Here is a 21,126-nt window from a genome sequence, read left to right as displayed (position 1 = left end):
ACAAGGATGATGGAAGAGTGAATGTGACTTTGGTTGAGTTTCCATTTTGTTTTCCACAAACCTACGTGGTGGAAACGTGCTCAGCTCACTGAATTCACTGAGACCTACTGACCACACATGGGACTGCACTCTGTGTTTGCAGACCTGCTGCAGGAATCTTTTTTCTTTAACAAATACCACTTCACCTCCATGCTCAGCTTCTTTCCAGCTGCTACAGGTACTGAAACGAGGAGGGTGGCAGCTTGCATGTGCAGTTGCAGGGTCTGCACTGCCTGCATCAGCACTGCCTCTCAAATAAGTCATACTGGCAGTATACTCAGCTTACAGGTGATGAAAACAGGCCTGATTTTTGATACTTTGCAAAAATCCAGGTGTTTTCCTGTAATTCTGTACTCCTATGGATGCTCAGTGCTCCCCCCAAACCATCCTCTCAAAGTGCCAAAGGTGCACCCCATGAACATCACTACGTACCAGCAAAACCCTTCACATGGTGATGGATTCATGCCTGGCCACTCTCACCAGAGCATCTGTATGCAGTCTCCATTGTAGAGCCCAAACCTACCCGTGTAGGGGTTACAATGGTTTTACTACACTATTGCTACTAAGATAAGGTTAGGAAAATCATAACAGAAATAATTGAACTGGGATGCACACGGCCATCTGCACTATTTCCATGTTGAAACTCTAGCTTGCTGCAAACCTTAAATCTCCTTCCATTCATTTTCTAGAATGGCTCCCAGATTGACAAGGGTTGCTTGAGCACGTAACCTTGAAATCCATGGGGCTGAAATTCCATGTGCTGGTTTGGCCCTTGGCTGATGTTCTGGGACAGAGAACAGGCTGTGTGCCAAGACAGCTTGTCTCCGTGGGCTTCATCAGAGACAGGGGACTCCAGGGTCAAGTGAGAGAATGCTACAAGCTCTGTCACTTGGGCAGGGGGACGTGGGCAATAACCAACTCACCGTGGAGTCTGCCCCATCCAGCACGTTTTGTATCAGTCTTTTCAGCTCGCTGAGAGCTGCTCGTAGGCTGCCAGCTGGGACGTCTTTGGCTGATGAGGTTTCTGAAGACTCATCCATGGAGGAGTCCGTGGAGACGGCGGAGTCTGCGCTGTCATTTCCTCTGAGATGGGAGCAGAGATACCGCACTTGGCAATATGCTTCCCAGAGCTGCAGCCTCAGCTGGAACGAGAGAGCCCGGGGTGAGCTCAGGGTGTCAAGGCTGCGGAGGTCCTCCTCCTTCAGTGCAATGAGGTGTGTGTATGCTAAAGCTCACAAATATTCACCTGGTTTGCTCTATCAGTTTTGAAATCTACTCATTCTAGAGCTGGAACCACAACCCCAATTTCTGGCTATTGGTTCAGCTTCAAATCCAGATCCAACATTATTAAACCTGTTTCTGGGGCTGGTGAGGTCCATGGGCATTCCCAGGGGCAGGAGGGCAAATACCTGTTCTCTTTCTTGCTCCAGCTCCTCTGCCTCCATGCTCTGCTCTATCTCAGATAGCAGGGATGTGCTGGTTGTGTTGAAGTTCTGGAGACTTCTCTCCTCGCTGAGCTCTTCTACCTTCCCCTGCAGCTGCCGGTAGGACAGCCGCACCTCCTGGAGCTCCAGCTGGCTTTGGTGCAGCTTCCAAAGAAAATTAAGGAATTGGGGGAGAAAATGTTAGTGGAGGTGATATGGACTGGATGAATCTCTTGATTTGTGAAGGAGCTGTAAGGGAGGAAGAGGTGGTGTGAAAGAGGGTTTCCAGCCAGAAAGAAAGTGCCCTTGGCTGATTTTACCGATTGTTGGAGCTAGATAACCTCCAAATGTCATTAGGCACAGTTTAGGCTCTGGAATATCCTGGAAGATGAAATCAGCAGGTTAATCAGTGCTAAAATGAGGAACACCGTGAAGGAGCTTAGACTCGGGTGAGAAAAGCTCACTAAAACGAACACAGCAGAAACTGAATGCAAAAAAAGAAAACTAATATAAACACACCTTGAGATCAGTCTCTGTATGACTATAAACATTCTGCCACAAAACTCGGATGTCAAACTCCCTAATTCACCAGTTTGCAATCTGAGTTAACAGCATTTGAAACACGCAAAACGCAACGCTGGCATCCATTTGTTTTGGGATTTATCCGTGGTCAACCAACTGTGTAATTCTGTAGGCACTGAGCTGCAGTCTGCCCGGGCAGGAGCAGCCACTGCTGTGTGCAGGAGCTGTGCACGGGGCTGGGGCACAGCCAGGTGTTGTGTGAGCAGCAGAGCTGAACATGCGGGTGCTGGGGAGGATGCTGCTGTCTGACACTTTGGCAGCTTTTTTGTTCCTCTAAGGAAGGGGAAAAAATGATTTTGACTGTTCTGAAGAGCTGGGGGTGCAAGTGGTTGGCAGCCTGGAGATGTGAAGTGAAAGTAAAGCGAGGTGAAATCGTGCTCTCCACGAAGATGCCTAAAGGTACAGCTGTGCCAGCTTTCCTCCAGGGAGTGACGTTTGGTGAGATGGCTGCAGACACTACGGAGAGCTATGAGAGCTACAAGGCTGCTCACTGTCCTCCAGGCTAGTGTAAATGAGAGCCTTCTGGAGCCAAAGCTACTATTAAAACATTAAGTAATAGGAACTGCAACCAGCGTTTTCCACTTCCTTTTACATTTCCCTTCTTCCCCCAGCCTTCCATCCTGTTCCTTTGCTCAGCTCTCCCTCCTAAATTGTCCTTTATATCAAGATGTTCTCCCTTTTTTTACATCCCTATGAGGAACAGGACAGTGCATTTTATTCTCTCATAGAACCATGGAATCCTTAAGGTTGGAAAAGACCTCAAAGAGCCCCAAATCCAACCCCAACCCATCCCCACCGTGCCCATAACCACATCTCTCAGTGCCACATCTCCACAGTTCTGGAGTGACAGATGACCACTTCCAGGGCTGGTGATCCCACCACTCCCGGGGCAGCTGTGTTAACACATCACCACTCTTTCTGTGAAGAATTTTTTTCCTAATATTTAACCTGAACCTCCCAGGTGCAACTTCAGCCTGTTCAGTTCTCTCTCCCAATTCCTTGTTATCTTTCTGGTTGATTTTACCTTGACCCATTTCCCACCTCCTTCGCTCTTCCCTCTCCCATTGCTGCCCTCTCACCTGCAGGTCCTTGTCATGGCTTTGTCTCTCCAGGATGAGGACTCGGTCCTGCAGCTCCTCCACCGTTCCCTGGAGCAGGTCGTTCTCCTCCATCATGGCACTGAGGCGATGCTCCAGCTCTCGCTTTCTGTCTGTCAGCATTTTGATCTGCAGAGGGATGAGAGCTGGCATTGGACCCCACGCTTTCCAGGAAGTGCAGAAGAGGGAAACCACATCCCCACGAGAGGAATGAAGCGGAAAAATGCTTCAGAAGTGTGCGTGTGTGTATTCAGTGCCTGTGTGTAACTTGCAAGAGTGAAACTAGCTACTTCTCCTGGATGCTGGAGAGCAGAGGGAGAGCCCCTGAGCTCCTGCTCCCCACGGGGCTGTGCAGTGCACTGCTGGTATGCTTTTCTTAACTGTTGCACTTTCACCAGGTTGTCACCAGGGATTTTTCTTGCTTTTTATTCGTGGAGGCTCCTTTCTGTGCCACACTTATTTTTAATTTCCCAGGGATGGGCTGCCTTTAAAATTGGTTCATTTCTTTTACTTGTCAAGGACAGTGATTTTAGGTGAGGAGGGACAACGTGCCAAGCAAAACCTCAGTGATTCACTTAGCTGGGAACAGTGCACAGGATGAATCAGCATCAGCCAAGGTCACTTTTGTTTAACCAAGAAAAAGGAACCTTTTCTCCAGATTTGTGCACACAGGACCTTTGAGGACTGTGTATGCTGTTCTCCACTCCAGTACAGCCCTAAAGAGGCCCTATGGTCTCCTTTCAACTCCTTTGAACAAGGACGACAGACAAATTCAGCACACCCTACTGTTTTCTTGGCCTCTATGGGCTCCTGTCTTCTGCTGTTTTCCAGGATGCTGGAAATGTTTGGCTGCATGAAGGAGTATTAGCAAAGCACATCTTGATGTTTCTGCAGGGTAAAGGCTGCTGTAGGTATTAGAAAGCTACTTCTAGGTGAGTAATGGTTCCTGAGGTGTCTCCTCCCACCACTGTCATGATTTGTGTGGGTTGAAGAAAAGGGGTACAAGAAAAATAAGAGGTATAATACAGAGATTGCACTGAGAGTATTTGATATCTGAACCAGAGATGAGCATGCTGCAAATGACCACATAAGAGAAAGCCATCACTCTGGACTCAATGATCCCCAGAGGGCCCTTCCAACCCCTATGATTCTGTGACTTTGACATGGGCCCTGGGCCATGCAAATAGAGGAGGGGGATTTGGAAAGCAAGAGATGGGAAGAAGTAGAGGTGAGGCGTATATAACGACAGGCATGCATGGTGATCGGGTGCACGTGTGGGCAAACAACCTCCAAGCCTCCATACTTACTTCAAGGACCTGCTGCTCCACAGCAAGGGGAGGGGAAGAGAAGGCAAGGGACCAGCGGGGAGCAGGTGGGAGCAGGAGAGAAGAAATTGAGAGATTTTAGGAAAAGCTCTTCCTGACAGGTTAAAAATAAAATAAAAAGAAACTAGCAGGGTGATAGGATTGGACATCTACCTCATTAGCTCCAGTGATTTCCATCAGGGAAGGGGAGGAAAAAAAGCTATCAACCCTGCTCATGTATCAGAGCTAAAACAGGCAGGGACTCTTTACTTTCCATGCATGACTGGCTCGTAGGTAGGAGGGGATCACTGCTTTCTTTGCAAGCATGAGGAGCAGCAAAAAGAACCCAGACCTTACAGATCTTCCCACCATGGCCTAGAGGTTAAGCTGCACAGGCAGATGCCTCACGTGCCTCAGCTCCATGGTGAAGGTCCTGGAAGATCCTTCCCATCCATTCATTTTGCGGGTGCGCTCGTGGCTGAGGCAGTGGCGGAAGTTTTCCTTTGCCACCCTGGCCAACACAGCTACCCAACCTTCTCCTTGCTCACCCCAAGCTGCTGCCTTTGCTCACCCAGTGCAGAGCGGTTCGCCCTATGGATCACGGCAGCTGTTGGACGGAGCAAGGCCGAGCACAGGCGACTCACCTCAGCCTGGAGGCTCTCGAGCCGCACGATGTGTTGGCTGCTGGAGGAGTTCTTCTCCCGAAAGTCCTCCCGGAGCGTGTGGACCTGCAGGGAGAGCTGCCGCTCCACCTCGGATGCCTGCAAGGAGACACCAGCTGGCGTTACCACGGGGGGTTGTCCCACGGCCGGAAAGCACTTATCTCCTCCTGAGCAGCGGAAGATCTGCAGCCCTGCCCTCGTATGACTTCTGCACAAGCCTTAGTTTTGGCAGAAACTCTGAAGTTAAGTCGAATTTGGACCAGGGAAAATCTCATTCTGGATGGAAGTCAAAGGGAGCAGCCATTTGGATAGACAATGCTCATTTTCCCTTGGGAAATTTCCCCTTGGAGGACACAGCCCGTAAGTTTCTCTTGCTGTGAAACAGCACGACAACTCCCGTGACCCACAGGGAGTTCAGTTTTCCTGAACACACCCAGCTGGGGCTGAGGAAGAGACCAGGCACTGGGGGAGCCAGTGTCCATAGCCCCTGAGATACACCATTACATTCACACTCTGTAAACCTCCAAACATCTCTGGCACAGATCTGAAACAACGAGTGTCCTCTGCTTCTGATTCCTGGCTCCAGACAGGGCCAGACGGAGAAGCATCCGCTCCAGGCGGCTGTCAGTGCTGGGCTTGGCCCTCTTTCCCGTTCTGAAGGAGGGATGCCCGCGTTACGCAGGTGCTTTGAGGACAGCAGAAGGGCCATTCCTTACCTACAGGATGCAGAGAGGATGTATAAACGACAGCTCAGAACCTCGCTACCCTCTGGACAGTTTTACTGCTGTTTTTCACACGGTGAACACACTTGTTTAGGTTTGTGAGAGAACATAAGGTTTTTATGACAAATCCCTAATGAGATAGCACAAATGGATGGTTTTCTGTTTAATTAGCCTCCATTAGGTTCTATTACGCTTAGGCACAGACTTCCCCCCTGGCAGATTAACTGGAAGTGAATTAATCCCCTTCAAGACGTGTCCTGCACAGAGCACGGGCAGAGCTCTGCATTCAATGGTGAATGCCATCAGCAGTCCCCATGCCTCAGCCAGGGAAACAAGGAGGGTGGGAAGGATGAGGGCAAGAAGAGAAAACTCGCATCAGTGTCAGCAGCTGTTTGGGAGTGCATTCTTCTGTCTGTCAGGCTTCGACCTGAGGTGCTCTGGCTGCTAGAGAGCTCAAAGCAGCAGCTCCACAAAGGGTGCAGTGATTTTGCTCCAACAGCTCTCAACCCGAGGAACGAGCACGCAGATCCAGCCTGAGCTGCTCATGAAGGCTACACTGCCCCAGGGATGGTCCCCGAATTTCTGCAGCATGCAGTAAAATAATCCAAATCAGAAGCAAGAGGCACTGGCTTCTGGAATGAGAAATGTTTTTCAATAGTAAGAAATCATCTTGAATACCAATTGGCTTTCAGTTTTTAGCTCCCTTCCTATTCTGGATTAGCATTAGCAGTCTTTCCACTTTCTTTCAAGCCTCACATCAGAGGCTTTTGCACACTCTCCCCTCATTTGTTTATTTAATAAAGTTCCCTTGCACAGGCAGAGTACACAAAACACAATGTCAGCACAGCACTATAGGAAGAGGTTGACTATTTTTCTTCCCTTAAGCAGCTATAGATCTCAAGGCATCCTGAGCTGCTATTAATTGGTGACACTAAAGGAGATGGATGGATTGTGCTTTCTGTGAATGATTCACTTTGCCTTTGTAGAGTCTGCTGGAACCTCTTCATGCTGAAATACACCGCAGGAGCTATCAAGGATGAAAAAGCACTGGATGAAAAGTGCTGAAGGATTTTGCCTGCGAGATGCTGACCACACTCCCAAAGAGCACAAGTGGCACTAGATGAGATGACACTCCAGTGCTGATGGTTAATTGTATATTGTAATCTATATGCTTGAATAATCCTATGTGCAGACAGCACAACACTCAGTACAGCAGTAAGAAAGAAGGGAATGCTAATGGCATCGTATAAACCTCTGTTAAGACAAACTGTGGCTGCTGTTGCTAGTTCTGGCCCCTGTGCTCTGGCTGGGGAAGGTGAAGAGAAGGGTTGCAAGGGTGATCCAGAGCATGGCAAATCTGTTACATGAAAGGAGACTAAAAGAGGATGGCTTGTTCTATCTCATGCGGTGACTGCTGAGAGAGGGCTCCCTCTAAATACATCACAGATAGGCACACGGAAGTGTGATTTAAGCAGAAACACAATTTTGGCAGAAGAACCGATGTGAATAAACCAAGTAAGAGTATATTGAGGTTGGGAATTTGAAGATTTCTAAGTTTCCAAGGAGCTGCAGTAAGATTCTTCTTCCTGCACAATTACAGTAGGAGGAATGGTACCAAAAATACATTTTGCAGTGGAGCTGGATCACTTTATCACCCAGTGTCTTTCAGAGGACTGCCTATGACAGAAGGGAAATGAATTGACCTCAAAGGTCTTTTCCAGTTCTACAATGCTTGCAGGACTGCAAGGTTTGTATTAATCACTTCTACATCATCATCTGGAATTTACCTACTCACTGCTCAGCCTATGCTCTCACACATCTTATTCCTGCAATTACAACCTCCCTAAGGAAGAAGGGACTCCCTTACTGCTAGCATCCAGGGCACTAATGCAGACAGCATGCCACAGTGCTGTTGCCTCAGTCTGAACAATTTGCATCCTACCTGGAGCAGTAGAGAAAAGGAAAAATAATTCTTTAGCCTCGTGCAGTGCAGAATAACTACCCCTGAGTAATAGTTTAACAGAAATAAACAGACTCCACCACGTATTTCCTTCCACAGGAAAATGAGGAAAAATCTTCATGTGCTTCTTCTAGTGCAATGGCTGAGGCACGTGTCTCACCTTTTGCAGTGATTTGAGTTTTCATGGACAAGGCAAAGTCTGCAGAGCTGAGCTGAGGTCATACAACCCTCCCTTTAGTGCTCTAGAGTTTCACGCTACATTTGTTTCTGAGGTTATTAATACAGCTGCCAAATTATCCCTCCTAATTGATCATAAAGTCTAGATTTTCATGTTAATTTGCATAGTACATAGGAAGCCACCTTGACAGCAGCTGGTATTCTGCAGGCTTTATGATGGATTTTCATATGGTTTCTGCTTCGGTTATCACACCGCTGTCAGCGTTTGCATGTTGTGCATGTTTGTTTTAAACCACGAGCCTTGCTATTGATTATTTCAAACATCAGAGCATCATCAGAGGATGCAACCTCCTATCTACATTTTACATTCACTGCTCAAATAAGCCATGGCTCTCATGTCTGTTGAACTGAAGGGAGCTTCCTCTGCCCCAGCCAGTCTGGCTCTACCCTTACTACACAAGCCAATAGTTCTTTCTCTTCCCCATCAGTGTTCTTCTAAACAATAAAGGCTGCATCATTTTATGGTTATGTCCATCGTTTACTGATGCATTGATTTTGTTAAAGAAATGCTCCTTTTGGAGCAGCAGACATGTCCCCTGACACCACAGCTTTTCTCTGTAGTTAAGAAAGAATTAATTTCCTGGGTATAGGCAAATCAGGCAGCAGAGCCACCAAACAGTTTGAAACATATCTGCAGGAGCACAAACATCCATTCACAATTAGAGGTATTCAATCAGCTGTGAGATTTGTTTCCTGCACTTCAGGCAGGGCTTAGATGAGATGTGGGAAACGCAAGAAGGGAAGACCGGGACCTTTGGATCTCTGCTCTAATGAGGGCTTCATTTCAGTGCCAAGCTGTTACGTTTCTTTCATTATTAATTCTGAAGTGCTGAAACACATGAAACTGTGTACATATTTGATAGAAAAGTGTGGCTTACCAGCTACAATAACTGCATGAGGTTTAACATCTGAAATGTATGGGTAATAAATGAATACTTATACTGAGTAGGGCAGACCTTACTGCTCTCTACACCACTCTGAAAGGAGGTTGTGGTGAGGTGGGGATTGGCCTCCTTTTGCAGATTACAGTGACAGGATGAGAGGTAATGGCCTTTAGGTTGCACCAGGTGAGGTTCAGGTTGGATATTAGGAAACATTTCTTCTCAGAAAGAGCAGTGATGCACGGTCTGCCCAGGGGATGGTGGGATCCCTGGTCCAGAACCACGGAAATGTGGCACAGTGAAAAATGAACGCCTTGCTGGTCAGCTTCATTCAGAGGAAACCCTCTTTAGGGAGAATATTTGCTCCATAAATCTAACTGCATACAGAATATCTGGTTATAAGTCATGTCAGAGAGGAAAAGGGAATGCAAGAAGTCGAACAGACTGTAACTGGGTAAAGAAACCAATGCTGCCATATGATTTGCTTCTACAAACAAGAGGATTCCAATTTAAGAAAGGATATTGAAGATTTACTTGCCTAAAACAGATAAGACAAGCCCTAATTAGTGCTAAATTCCTAACACTCCAGAGAGCGTTACCCCAGCTATCTGCAATGGTCCTTTCACCCAGAAGGGCTCCTCCTGTTATTTCTTATTCTGAAGAGCCAATAAATCCATATCTACTTAGAAGGGTTTGAAGCAGCATGATGTCTGATCTCCACTGAGAGCTCATCAACCATACAGGTCGATGAGCTTTTAGAAACAGGCTCATGTGGTAAGGTGCAGGCCTGCTGGAGGGATCAGGGCATCCCATACTAACAGCAGATGGACAAAAGAAGAAACAAATGAGCATTTTTTTAGCACAAAATTGATCTGTCAAGAAAAGAAAATAAAAAGGAATGAAAGATCTAAAGGATGAGGACTCTTAATTGCCGAAGTCAGGAGCTTGGCATCTGAGAAGACCTGGAATTGCTCTTTTCTAAGCATCACTGATGGGAAACATCTCTTAGATGTAACATTAAACCTACTTCATAAAACAGAGGAGGCAGTGGCATCTCATGCTAAAGTCTGCACTTCTCACACGGTCATGGTGTCTTGGAAAGGAGGTGCTTGCATGGAAGTGAAAACTCTTTGCTGCAAATCTGTCTCTTACTCTTCAGTTTTTCCTTTCTGTGTGTAGCAAAGGGTTAATGCAGCATCAGCTCAGACACCTCACACCTGAGCCACACAGACCAGTGGGGGAGCTGGCCTGTAAGAGACAAGCAGCAGGTGCTATGTTTTTGTGTGCAGTAGGGTTTGCATTTCCCCTTGGAGATAATGAAGTGTTGATAGAGCATTAGATGTTCTGTTCTTTGGTGAAAATCTCCAGGAAAATGTAAACCTGTTCAATCTGAAGCGTGTTTTGAAGGGGGAAGCTGCATGTGTTGGCTGGCTTTGATTGCTTCCCATGTTTCAAGGAGCTAGAGAACTGGAAATGCTGCTGGAGATAGCTGCTATTAACATCCAGGTAACGCAATAACGTGCTGCTATTTTGCTGTTTCCAAGAGTCCTTGAAAAATCCTTCTAATAGGGGGAGCAAGCTCTTGCTGCATCACCAAGCAAAGCATGGCAGAGTGGATAATGGAGAGTTTCCTGGCAATGCAGTTCTTTTTTCCTTTCCTAAAAGGCTGGTTGATTTAGAGAACTGGTTTGCAAGGTAAACATCAGAATGTTTTGGCAAAGAGCTCAATGGAGTGAGTGTCAAATGGTGGCATTCACCTCGTTGGTCCATGAGTACTCAGACAACTGGCTGGATGAAGCTAACAGACATTAGCTTAGGCAAAATCATCTTACAGGATTAGGGACTGCTGCTGGCAGCAAAAGCAAAGAGGGTTGTGTGCAGGATGAGGACAACCCAGGGTGGGTGCAATAACTCTAAGTTCATTGTTCATCAAGCACTTGGGTCTTATGGAGAGAAAAATAGTGTGTATGGACAAATGAGTCAGCCAGCTTCCTGAGGGAGGGACTGCTGGAGCCCGATGCTTCGAACACTGTAATAAATTACCACTGGAGATAACTCAGAGGACAGAGTGTGCCTGGAGGACACATGATGCTAAGTACTGCAAGAAGTGGCTCTTGTTCTCTGTGTGCAAATTCTGGATACGTTCTACAGCAGCTCCAATGGTGTTTGTCATTGGGCTCAAGATGGAGAACTGGCTCCAGGGCTTGTTATCGGCAGCTCGGCTCCTGGGCGTTGAGAAGGGATACCAGCAGGCTCTTCCAGCTCTGTGTAGATGGTGCTTGTGATGTTGAGTGAAACATCTGTTGCTCTGCAGTTCAGTTATGCACTTGTAAATGGAGGCAGAGAGGTTTATAGCTTAAATCAAGTCAATGACTCTAAGGTAGAACTGAGAGGAACCATCACACCAATTTCAGTGGAGCATAGCCCAGGTTCACTGTTGCAGCAACCTTTGGGACCTTCAAGTTAGAAAAAGCCTCCATACTCCTCCAGTTTTGTGTGGGAGCCCATGGGATGGTCTTCTGCATCAATAAATTCAGTCGTTGGCTCCACTCAGTAATTTCTAATCCGTTTCTAATGCTTACTTTCCATAAGCTATTTTTTCCTCACAAAAGCCATGTTTTACCATGATAGAACATTTGGACTGTGTTACTTTTAATGTGGGGGTTTTAATCCACAGTTCTTGAGCTCAATTTGACTTCTCAACTCAAAGGATGGAAAATATTTCCTCCAGTAGAGTTCTTGTGAGCAGTTAAGTGTGGGTCAGGTGGTAGCCTAATGAAACATGACGTGCCTGATTAGTTTGGAAGTAGCTGATAAACTGGAAAAATGAATATTTAACAGTCATTAAAACCTTCTGGAAAGAAAAAGCAGATACTGATGATGCTAAAGGCAAAGGTAAGTGTGACATACACTGCTGCTCTTGAGAGGCTTCGTTGTTTTTCCTGGCAGCAAGAAGCCAGGACAGCAAATCTCCATTCTTGAATTTATTTTATTTTGAAATTGTTTTAGTCTGAGTCTGCAGACTGGAGGTGTTCAAAATCAAAGGTGTGTGTCTGGAAGCAAGACACGATAACTGAGTTCCTTGCAGTTTCTTTCAATGGCTTTAAGCACTCTGACACTTCCTTTGTTTCAAAGAAAATGAACTGTGTTCTGTTGAGGATATTTCATGAGTAGCAAGCTAGCAGTAGATGTCAGGGAAGGAATTCTCACCTGCTTTTAAAATCTTCACCTATGCACTCTCTTAAGCTTAGGATATACTCTTTGGGGATTTAGTGGTAACATACAAACTAAAAGCCTTCCAATGTATTTAGACCTGATGCTCAGACTTGCACTTGCGAACATGATTGCATGGAAATAGCAAAGTCTGTTCCCACACTTGTGAAACCAGTGGGTGCCAAAACAAATAATGGAGCAAAATTCCAGCAGTTAGCTTAAAACCTATGATTTCTATGAGGAAGCTTTGAGACGAGAAAGGAGAAAACTTTCTAAAACACAAATGTGTTTAAACTTTGACAGGTTGACCTGGGCAACAGGTGTGGCAGCTAATGAAACATGTCCCAGTAGCTTGTATTAGCCTACTTCTGCAGAACAGCACTCTACGTGTTTGCTCAGCTCTTTGTCAACCTGAGCAGTTAACTCTTCTTCCTCTGGGTTTTGAGACAAGAAATCTCTTTTTCCTGTCTGACTTGACTAAGGCAAGATGGGAGATGCTCTCTCAGAAGGCTTATTACAGTTGATACATTAAAACTTGTAGTTGCTTTCTGTAGAAAAATAAGGAGACCTGAAAGACTGTAGTTAATATTAGCTAGAGTGGAAGCTCCAGCTTCAGGCTATTACTCCTATGAAAGCATTAGTTCCATTAAAGCCTTCCCTTCTCGAGGGGATGTTTTAATCACTGATAGGTGCAGTCAGCCACAAATGAAAGATGAGGGCCATAAAAAGGGACAAGACTGTTATAAAGCTTTCAAAAAACAAAACAACCCCACGTGGCAGTATGTCACAACTACAGTGCTTAAGACCATCCACATCTGTTTTGTTGAAGAATAGTTCTGGAGCTGATGGGTAGCATCTAAGTTTAAAAATAGATCATCTATTTCTTGGTCATCAAGTATTTGATCTACCACTCTAAACGTGACAGAATCATGCTGGATTTGTGCATGCAAAAAGCTCTGAGATATCATTTAACTCAGCAATACTTCTTGCCATACTTGAGCTGCCTTCAGCTATTCCTGAGTCGTTCTCCCTTGTCAGCTCCTTAGAGCATAATGTCTTTGGAGCAGACTTGTAACACGAGGCAGACCTTGCTCTTGGTGATCACTGACAAAAGGCAGTTACATATTAGTAATAGCATCTGAGCAGTCTGATTAAGTAGAATACACTCATGCATGAAGTGTTGGTCTGTATGGTCTATAAGTGCATGCACACACGCTTCTCTGCTCTGCGTTGCTCTGTTTCCACTAAAGTGGCTCAGTTCATGACTCAGTGCAGCAGATGCTCCAACACCAAAGTGCTTATTTACCTTCTTGTGCAGTGCCACAGATGTAAGAGATTGGGTCTTTGCTGTAGATCCTCAGGGCAGGGCCTCGACCTTCAGAGCACCTTGTTAGCAGTATGTTTAGTGACTTATAATACGGGCCAGAGCTGCTGGATTAAATCACAGCAGGTATATTCCAAGTCCAGGATAAAGAGTTTCTGATTAGTGCCTGTAACTCAGCTCAAAAGCTGAGTGCTGAGCATTTCTGTAAGAGGGCAGATCCTATGCACATGTCAGCCTGGTCTCCTGTGAGACCATGGATGTTGCTATGGCCAGAGACACTGGGCAATGTGAGAGTCCAGAAACAAGAACATGGATCTCTCCCTGGAGCCTTATCCTCCCACAGTCACATCCTCACCAAGTTTTTGCATGAATTTCTTAAAATAACAGATTTTGGCAAACACACAGGCGTTTTGGTACTTTAAGTCTTACAAAAAGCTAGGCTTGGTGGAAGAATATATTGAGAAAATGCAGGCAGCAAACTTAGCTGAAAAACAGAGTGAACGCAGCACATACTGTGGGATGGTGTATCAAATATATGTGCCAAATCATACACATGCAGGAGAATGTGTTATCAGTTCCAGTGAGGGGAAAGAGCCTCTTTCTGTAACCCGATGTGAACGACAGCCTGCAGAAAAGGACAAAGGCTCTGCACTTGGCTGTGGGCCTCAGATTTGGCACATGCATACTTGTACCCATAGCCAAAGTTTTTTCAAATGTAGGTCATGCTCCATTGAATCAAAAGCCCTTTTTTTTCCCTTGCAGTTGCTGCTGCTTAGAGGCATCACTCCCAGTGTGGCTGTTAGCATTAAGGTTGCTGCTTTTTGACAACTTCCCTGATGCAGAAACAGCTGTCAGTGATCCTGGGCTCAGGTGCTTGGTGAGGGAGCAGGTACCAGCAGGATGTGGGGTCAGGGAGATCCACAGCTTGGGTTTCCATGTGGCTGAGCCATAATGCTGCTGATGTTGAGGTGTGGGGATCTGCAGGCACAGCACAAAGGCTTAGACTGGGAACTACTGTGATGACAGGTGCTGTGAGAATTATAGCCTGTCCTGTCTGTGTGGTGTTGAGAAAAGATGTTTTCTCCCAGTGGCTAAAGGCATCCTTGGGAAGGTTAGCACTGCTGGAGCAAGGACAGTGCTCCCCTCCTTCACCAGTCTCCCCCTTTCAACCTCGGTGATATGGTTCAGAGGATGGAATGAGAAAAAGTCCACGAGCCCCATTTGGGGATAGAAGTTGAGTGCAAAACTGTTGGCTTTGGTGCTGTTAAGCATCAGAACTGATGAGCATGTTATGTATCATGTGAATTCTGTCCCTAAACAGGTAACAGGAGACAAGCTAAATAACACCAAATAAAGCATGACTGAACTGAGGTGTCAGTGGCTGCTCTTTACCTTCCAAGCCTCCCTGCTCAGTTACTGGGTTGCTAAGAGTGGCTTTTGCAATCCTGAGTGTTCTTAGACTTTTAACTGTGGCTGCTTTGATTTCCAGTTACATTCTTTAATTGCTTTGCCTTCAAAGGAGGGTGAGGGCTGCTCTGTTGGGATGCATGCAGACCATCCTGCGCTTGAGTGCAGGCAGATCTGCTGCCCACTTTTTATGCTACCACAGCAGGATTTTAAACTGGGATCTGTTCTAGCATCACTACTTCTAAATGATTTCATTTCTCTTCCTCTTGCTGCCAGAAAGCAAGAATAGTGTGATCAGTGACAGGAGATCACAGTGTTTGGCTCCCAGCGAATACTTCACTCCTGCTGCTGCAGCTGGATTTCTCTGTGCTCAAGCCCGTGGTAGCAATGTTGCATCTCCTGACTTCTTGCTGCGTTTAGGAATGTCCAAAATGGTTCTGCTTCCAATTTCTGCCAGAGCACAGGCATGTGGGTCAGTCAGAAGCATTTAATCCTCCCTGTGCTATAACCACCTGCTCCAGGCTGCTGACCCGTCTCCCTGTCCTGCCTGTGACAAGTGTGTGCTGGAGCGAGCAGATGGCTGGGGAGCAAACAGATCCACGAAGCATGTAAGGAAATCATGTTGCATCATTGCTAAGGAGCTTGCGCCAAGACTTGGGTTTTCTTATTCTGCCTGCAGTGGCTTCCCCGTTGCCCCTTGCCTTGGCTGGTTTGTGACCTAACTCCTGGAACGATCTTGGAGTCCTTCCTCAGCTCTCCAGTTGTCTCTCTGATGGATATCAGCCTTGATATGCCACATCAGTGCAGCACTGTGCCAGAGATGTGTATGTTTAATTACAGCAATACTCTTAATTTCTGCTGTAGTGTATCTGGTTGGTTTTCTTTGTTTTGTCCTGTTGAATTAGAGCAGATGCCGCCGAGGTAGGGAATTATAAAGACTGAAAGGGACTGATGGGGGGAAAACAAAAAGTAGTTTCAGCATGTCACTTGTGCACCACAGCCCTTAATGGTCAACTATAATGTAGTGCTGCTTGGCTTCCTAAGCTGGGACACTGCTTTAGGGTGGGTCTCATCTGTGCACCATCAGCACAGTGCACAAGAGCCAGCTCTGACAGTCCAGGCATGCCACCCAGAAACAAAATTCTTCCTCAGTAAGCCCAGATGTGTTTTGTTACCCAGAGAAATGCTCTGCATGCAGAAAACTGGAGTTGCTGCAGTTGTACCTCTGTGATGTGATTCTTTGGTTGTGTCTGCTCAAGCAGTTGGGTGAAGGTACAGGCCTTAGCTGCTTGCTGGGACAGAAAGTCTCGATGCAACTGATGTCAGAGGATGCACCTGGATTTCAAATGCTGACCCAAATTCAGGTTATTTTTCAGAAAATCTGGGTTAGTTTTCAGAAATTAATTGCTTTAAAAGCACAGCATCAGTTTAAGCTCTCATGGGGATTTAGAATTTCCCAGCGTGATCCTCACTGGCATCCAGGAACAAAGGAGATAAAGATATTAGAGCCCAAGTTTTCAGCACAAGCCTTCTCCTAAGCACTGGTTCAAAACATAGCTTTACTTGTCAGGCTGTGAGACACCAAGTTTATCCACATGTCTCAAACTGCTTTCCGGAGGGTAAAAGACATACTGCCACCTAAAAAGCACCATATTAGTTTTCATCCTCACTCCAGTTTACTGAAAGGTTCTTGGATTTAACATTATTTATGGCAACACTTCAATGTTAGTGGGGAAGAAGAGAGTCTCGCCAGGTCTCCTCACAGAGCAGGAATTTACACGAGGGTTACCAGGCTCATTGAGGCTAATCCCTGCTGGCATTACGCATCATCTGACAGTTGCCAAGGAGACGAGAATAATCTCAGTGAGACAAGATATGCAAGAAGGGTATTTATGGACATTTGCCTAACGATGCTGGTGGAATGCACCAAAAAGCGATTATTCGAATGCCTCTGAAATATCACCTTTTCTGTGCTAAATATGGGAGATGTGCTGCTGCAAAAGCTCACTATGCCCTATGATATTAAAGCAGCAGCTCGGCCTTGAGGTTTCCAACTCATCCTGCGAAGGCCTCATCTGCTGTCACGTAAAGGGGCGGACAAGCAGTGCTGAGATGGCTGCCCATCCGCCTGCGCTCTGCAGCGTCAGCAGACCGTATGGATAAACAAGTCATTACGGCCCGTGGTGCTGACACGGGCTTAATGAAAAGCAGCCACTTCACGTGCCTGAAATACTAGCAGGTGCTTTGTGCAAACATCTTGGATGTCAGGCAGCGTGAGGGGAAGGAAGAGTGGAAAACGGTGCATGTGTGTGTACAGGCAGAGATGTGTGTGCACTCTGGCAGTGGTTCCAAGTGCAACCAGCTCTTTCCTTCTTCCTCAGGGTGAACCCAGTTGCAGTGAGGCCAGCTGCTGGAGGGTGCAGGTGCTAACTAACATCATGTGCTGCTTGGTACATGGATTTGAATGGGTGTTTTGCTCAGGCTGGGCCATTCACCCTGACCTGAAGTTGGCTTATAGCTCTGCTTAGGGAGATAGAGAAGTGGGAGAATTCATGTCTTCATTCAAACAAGCTCACGCTGTTAGGAAAGGCTTCTGCACTGTCTGATTCACATAGTAAAGTATTTTCTTAGCCATGTGCTCTCTGGCTGAGAAGGGGTACAGGTTGACAGAGGACCTGGAGCACTAAAACTGCACAGCCTGCCACTAGCCCACACAGGGCAAACCTTCCCTCCCCTTCATGGAGGCAAGGCAGGGACCTGACAAAGGGATGAGGGTTGGCTTTCTCCTTCCTTCTTCACAAGTTGAGCTTTCTGTTCCGATACCATCTCTTACTGGAGAACTATGGAGGAGGAGGAAAATAAAGCAATTTCCCAACTTTCCAATGCCTTGATGCAAATAGCTTCCTTAGAAGGCAGAAACCACTGAGAGCCAGCCCTCAGCTGACGGACTGTGCCTCGTGGTGCCAGAGTTAATCTTGGTAAGTAGCTCTGAGCTGCTGAGTTGGATAATGCCTAGAATGGAGGAGACCTCTTTACGTGAAGTAAATGAATCTGCTAATCCTCTGTAGGTGGGTTTTCAGTGCAAATCAGCGGTGGCTATCCCAGATGTTTCCGCAGTGGCACCTGTTCTTCCCATTCAGAGTAGGGTGCTGACTGAGAGCTCTCAAGGAGTCTGTGTTTACTGAGCTTTACAAGTGTCAGGGATACGTAACTCCCACTGGCAGGGGAAAAAAAAATGATGTTTCCAAGTGTGTATCGTTCTCCAGCTCCCTCTGGGGTGAGCTCATTCCTCCATAACGCAAAAACAAGATGGGTAAGTGTGAGCAGTTGAATAGCAGCTTTCTGGGCTGCCTTGCTTTGACCAAGGTGAATTATGGGGCAGCTCCACATCCCTGCAGCTCCTTACAGCAGAGGGTGATGAAGAGCTAGATCCCTCTTGTATGGGAACTGTTGAATCACGGCCTGAACCACTGATGGATCACCTGAGGTGAGCACTGAGTCAGCCATGGGAGCACAGGTGTAGGTAATGCACCTGTGTGAGCAGAAGGGGTGGAGTCTGGCTCCACCTCTCCCAGACCCCATTTAAGGGCTGACCACCACTGGGAAAGGATCTCTTTCTGGAGATTGCTCCTTTGGGGTTTCTTATTGTGAGCCTAGGACACAGGTGAACATTTTCCTTAATTTTGATTGTCTCTTTCCATCATGATAATCTTTCAAACTATACAATCTGTAAAATATCTTGGCTACAATACCATTTGGTATTACTCATTTTGTTAACCATACACCCCTACTTGTCTGCAGTTCCGCAGGGTGAGGTTGTGCACCTACAGCCCCACTGCTCCAGGGACAAAAAGGCCCCAGGTAGAGCAGATATTACCAAAATCACCAGTTTTGTGAGTGTTTGCCTTGAGCTCTTAATGCTTGGAATATTTACCAGTTGTTGAAGAAGTATGCTCTCTTGTACTAAGGTGGAGGGGGAAAAATGAGCACAACACTTGAGAAGAATTTGTGTTTGAAGTGAAATACAACATTCAATAAAGCCTAGGGAAATAAATCTCTCTGGATCAGAGGCAAAAACTACAAAAATCATTAGAGTTAGCAAATCCCCGTGCAACTTCACAGCCGATCAATGGATGCTATTTGAAAAACTATCACATAATTCAGAAGAGATCATAGATTCTGGCAAACACTATCATTTTAGACTTTCTCATTTGGCATAATCGATGCATAAATCTGCTGGAAAGCGCAGCTCCCCTAGCAGCTGAATTTGTTCAAGAGCTCGTGTTCAAGCAAAGGGTGTGTTATGGTTTTGTGATTTTTGTTGTATTGTTGATATTGAACTTTTCTCTGGATCCCTAACCCCCCCCTTCCCCCCACAGTTACTTCATGCCCATGTAAACTGAAAAACGGTGTGTTCTGAAGCTTTAAACATCGTGTGTTGTTTGTGAATGCTCCTTGGGGCCTCTCTGCCTTTTTCCTTCAATATTCACTAACAGCAGGATGATCCGTCCTCACTGAGATCCTTCCTTACTGAGAATCTTCTCTGTATAAAGGATCAGTTGTTACCTGTTGTACTCTCACCACTGGGTAGCTTCTTGCTCCCATCTGTGGTGGAACTTCTCAGCTGCATGGCACTTCTCCATTTCATTGTGGCATTTACTGGAAACCAGTGAGAGCCTCGCCGATCTTCTATGCGTGCTCAAAATAAGCAGGATTTTGCTGAATGCAATTCTAAACAACATGTTGATGAAGCTCTAGGCTGTTTTGTAAGGGGCATTACAATTTGATGGACAATCAGAGCACCTAACACATCTTGCAGAGAACCTTTGGCGTAGGAGAGCTCCCTTCTGAGCTGCCTACCAAGTCATGCTTAGAAAAAGCAATCCTACTTAAAAAAAAAAAAGGAATTTAAAGGCTCTCATTACAATGTGTTCAGAGTTTATAACCTGGAATAGCTCTTCAAAGACCAAATTTTTGTTTTTTTCTTAATTGAAGGCTTTGCACATCTCTACTTATGTTTAGCTCTGGTTCTAGCTAGCAATGCAGTGGCTGGATGCAAACACCTTCTGTGTCCTACTTTCTAGAATATCCTGGAGGAAGTGTTTACAGCAAGTGTGAATAAGCAGAAATATTCCTACAAAATCTTCTCTGCCCACATCTCCCTGCCTCTGAGCTACTGCATAATAAAGCAGCTCCTATGAACACCAAGACCTGGACTCAAACAGAATAGACACTTGAAATTTTTTAGTATGGTGTAATTGAGGAAGAAAGGATTCATTCAGCTTTTTATTTCCTCATCATATATCGAGTTCAATTTCAGTTCTATGTTGTTTTCCTGCTTTCAGATATTCACAGCTCAGTGATGCTACTAATCTGTCAAGGCACAAAGCCTTGCTGAAACCCTTGAGGTCTGCTCCAGAACTACTTGTTAGAGGTGAAGGCAGAATGTGAGTTGGGCTTGGCTGGAGTATGAGGAAGAACAGCACGCAGCTGATTACCAGTTATGATAAGCAGTTGTACGGAGGTGTCACCTAGATGGTGCTCCGGATGCTTGTTCCAGTTGATGTGCTGCCCATGGTGTGAGGTCAGAATGGAGGTGCCTCATGGGGCTGGTGTCTGCAGCTCCATCTGGGCACCACCAGCCTCCAAGGATGCGGGACGAGCTGTGCACTGTGCAGAGGGTAATGGACTGTGACAAAAAAACATTTCTGCTGCAACGCCCCTCTGAGTAGGGCTCACTGGAGGGTGGACACATACAGTGCCCGGGCCTGGCAGTCACACTCACACAGGCTGGCTGACCTGCACACGAGGGGCTCTGTTTACCGGGAAAATGAAATGTTTATCTTTTATTCTCCAGTAGCAGCTAGAAAATCTCACCACGGGTGGCATGGTCAACAGGCTGCCTTGGGCTGGGAGATTTCCATGGTGAATTTACCCAAAAACCAGCAGTGAGCAGCACAGGAAATAAGAGGATGAAGTGGTGATGTCCTGGCAGTAAGCCGAGCCCACAGCCCCCACCACTCACCGCCTCTGACATCACCAATGCGTTTCCCTGCGTGTCCTCTGACTGTCACAGCATCACAAGCAGTGGAATCACACCCAGTCACCGTGGCAACATCACCCGCTGTGATGTGGAGTGCTGTTGCCTAGCAACGAGCCGAGGGTCCCTGCAGATGGCGGGGTGCAGGTCCCCTGCCGTGAGGTTCATCCAGCCCACGGGTGGATAAATGCTCTCCCTTTTCCCCGTGAACACGGATTTGTGTACTTCTGCCTT

General features: G+C 46.4%; 1 protein-coding gene across 1 annotated transcript in view; it reads right to left on the bottom strand.

The window, feature by feature from the left end:
- The window catches only part of BICDL1 (BICD family like cargo adaptor 1), a 40,976-nt gene that overhangs the window by 8,728 nt on the left and 11,122 nt on the right, over window positions 1-21,126 (bottom strand). Inside the window, exons 3-7 of the mRNA XM_065738654.1 lie at window positions 5,091-5,207; window positions 4,450-4,461; window positions 3,125-3,271; window positions 1,449-1,628; window positions 963-1,181 (exon numbers count right to left, since the gene is read on the bottom strand). Of these exons, the coding sequence (XP_065594726.1) occupies window positions 963-1,181; window positions 1,449-1,628; window positions 3,125-3,271; window positions 4,450-4,461; window positions 5,091-5,207 (675 nt within the window). The remainder of the gene's footprint in view (window positions 1-962; window positions 1,182-1,448; window positions 1,629-3,124; window positions 3,272-4,449; window positions 4,462-5,090; window positions 5,208-21,126) is intronic.

Source organism: Cyrtonyx montezumae, unplaced genomic scaffold (genome assembly GCF_038088225.1).
Source record: "Cyrtonyx montezumae isolate F1298 unplaced genomic scaffold, pur_monq_1.0 scaffold_23, whole genome shotgun sequence".
NCBI lineage: Eukaryota > Metazoa > Chordata > Aves > Galliformes > Odontophoridae > Cyrtonyx > Cyrtonyx montezumae.
This window is presented reverse-complemented; position numbering and strand designations above follow the sequence as displayed.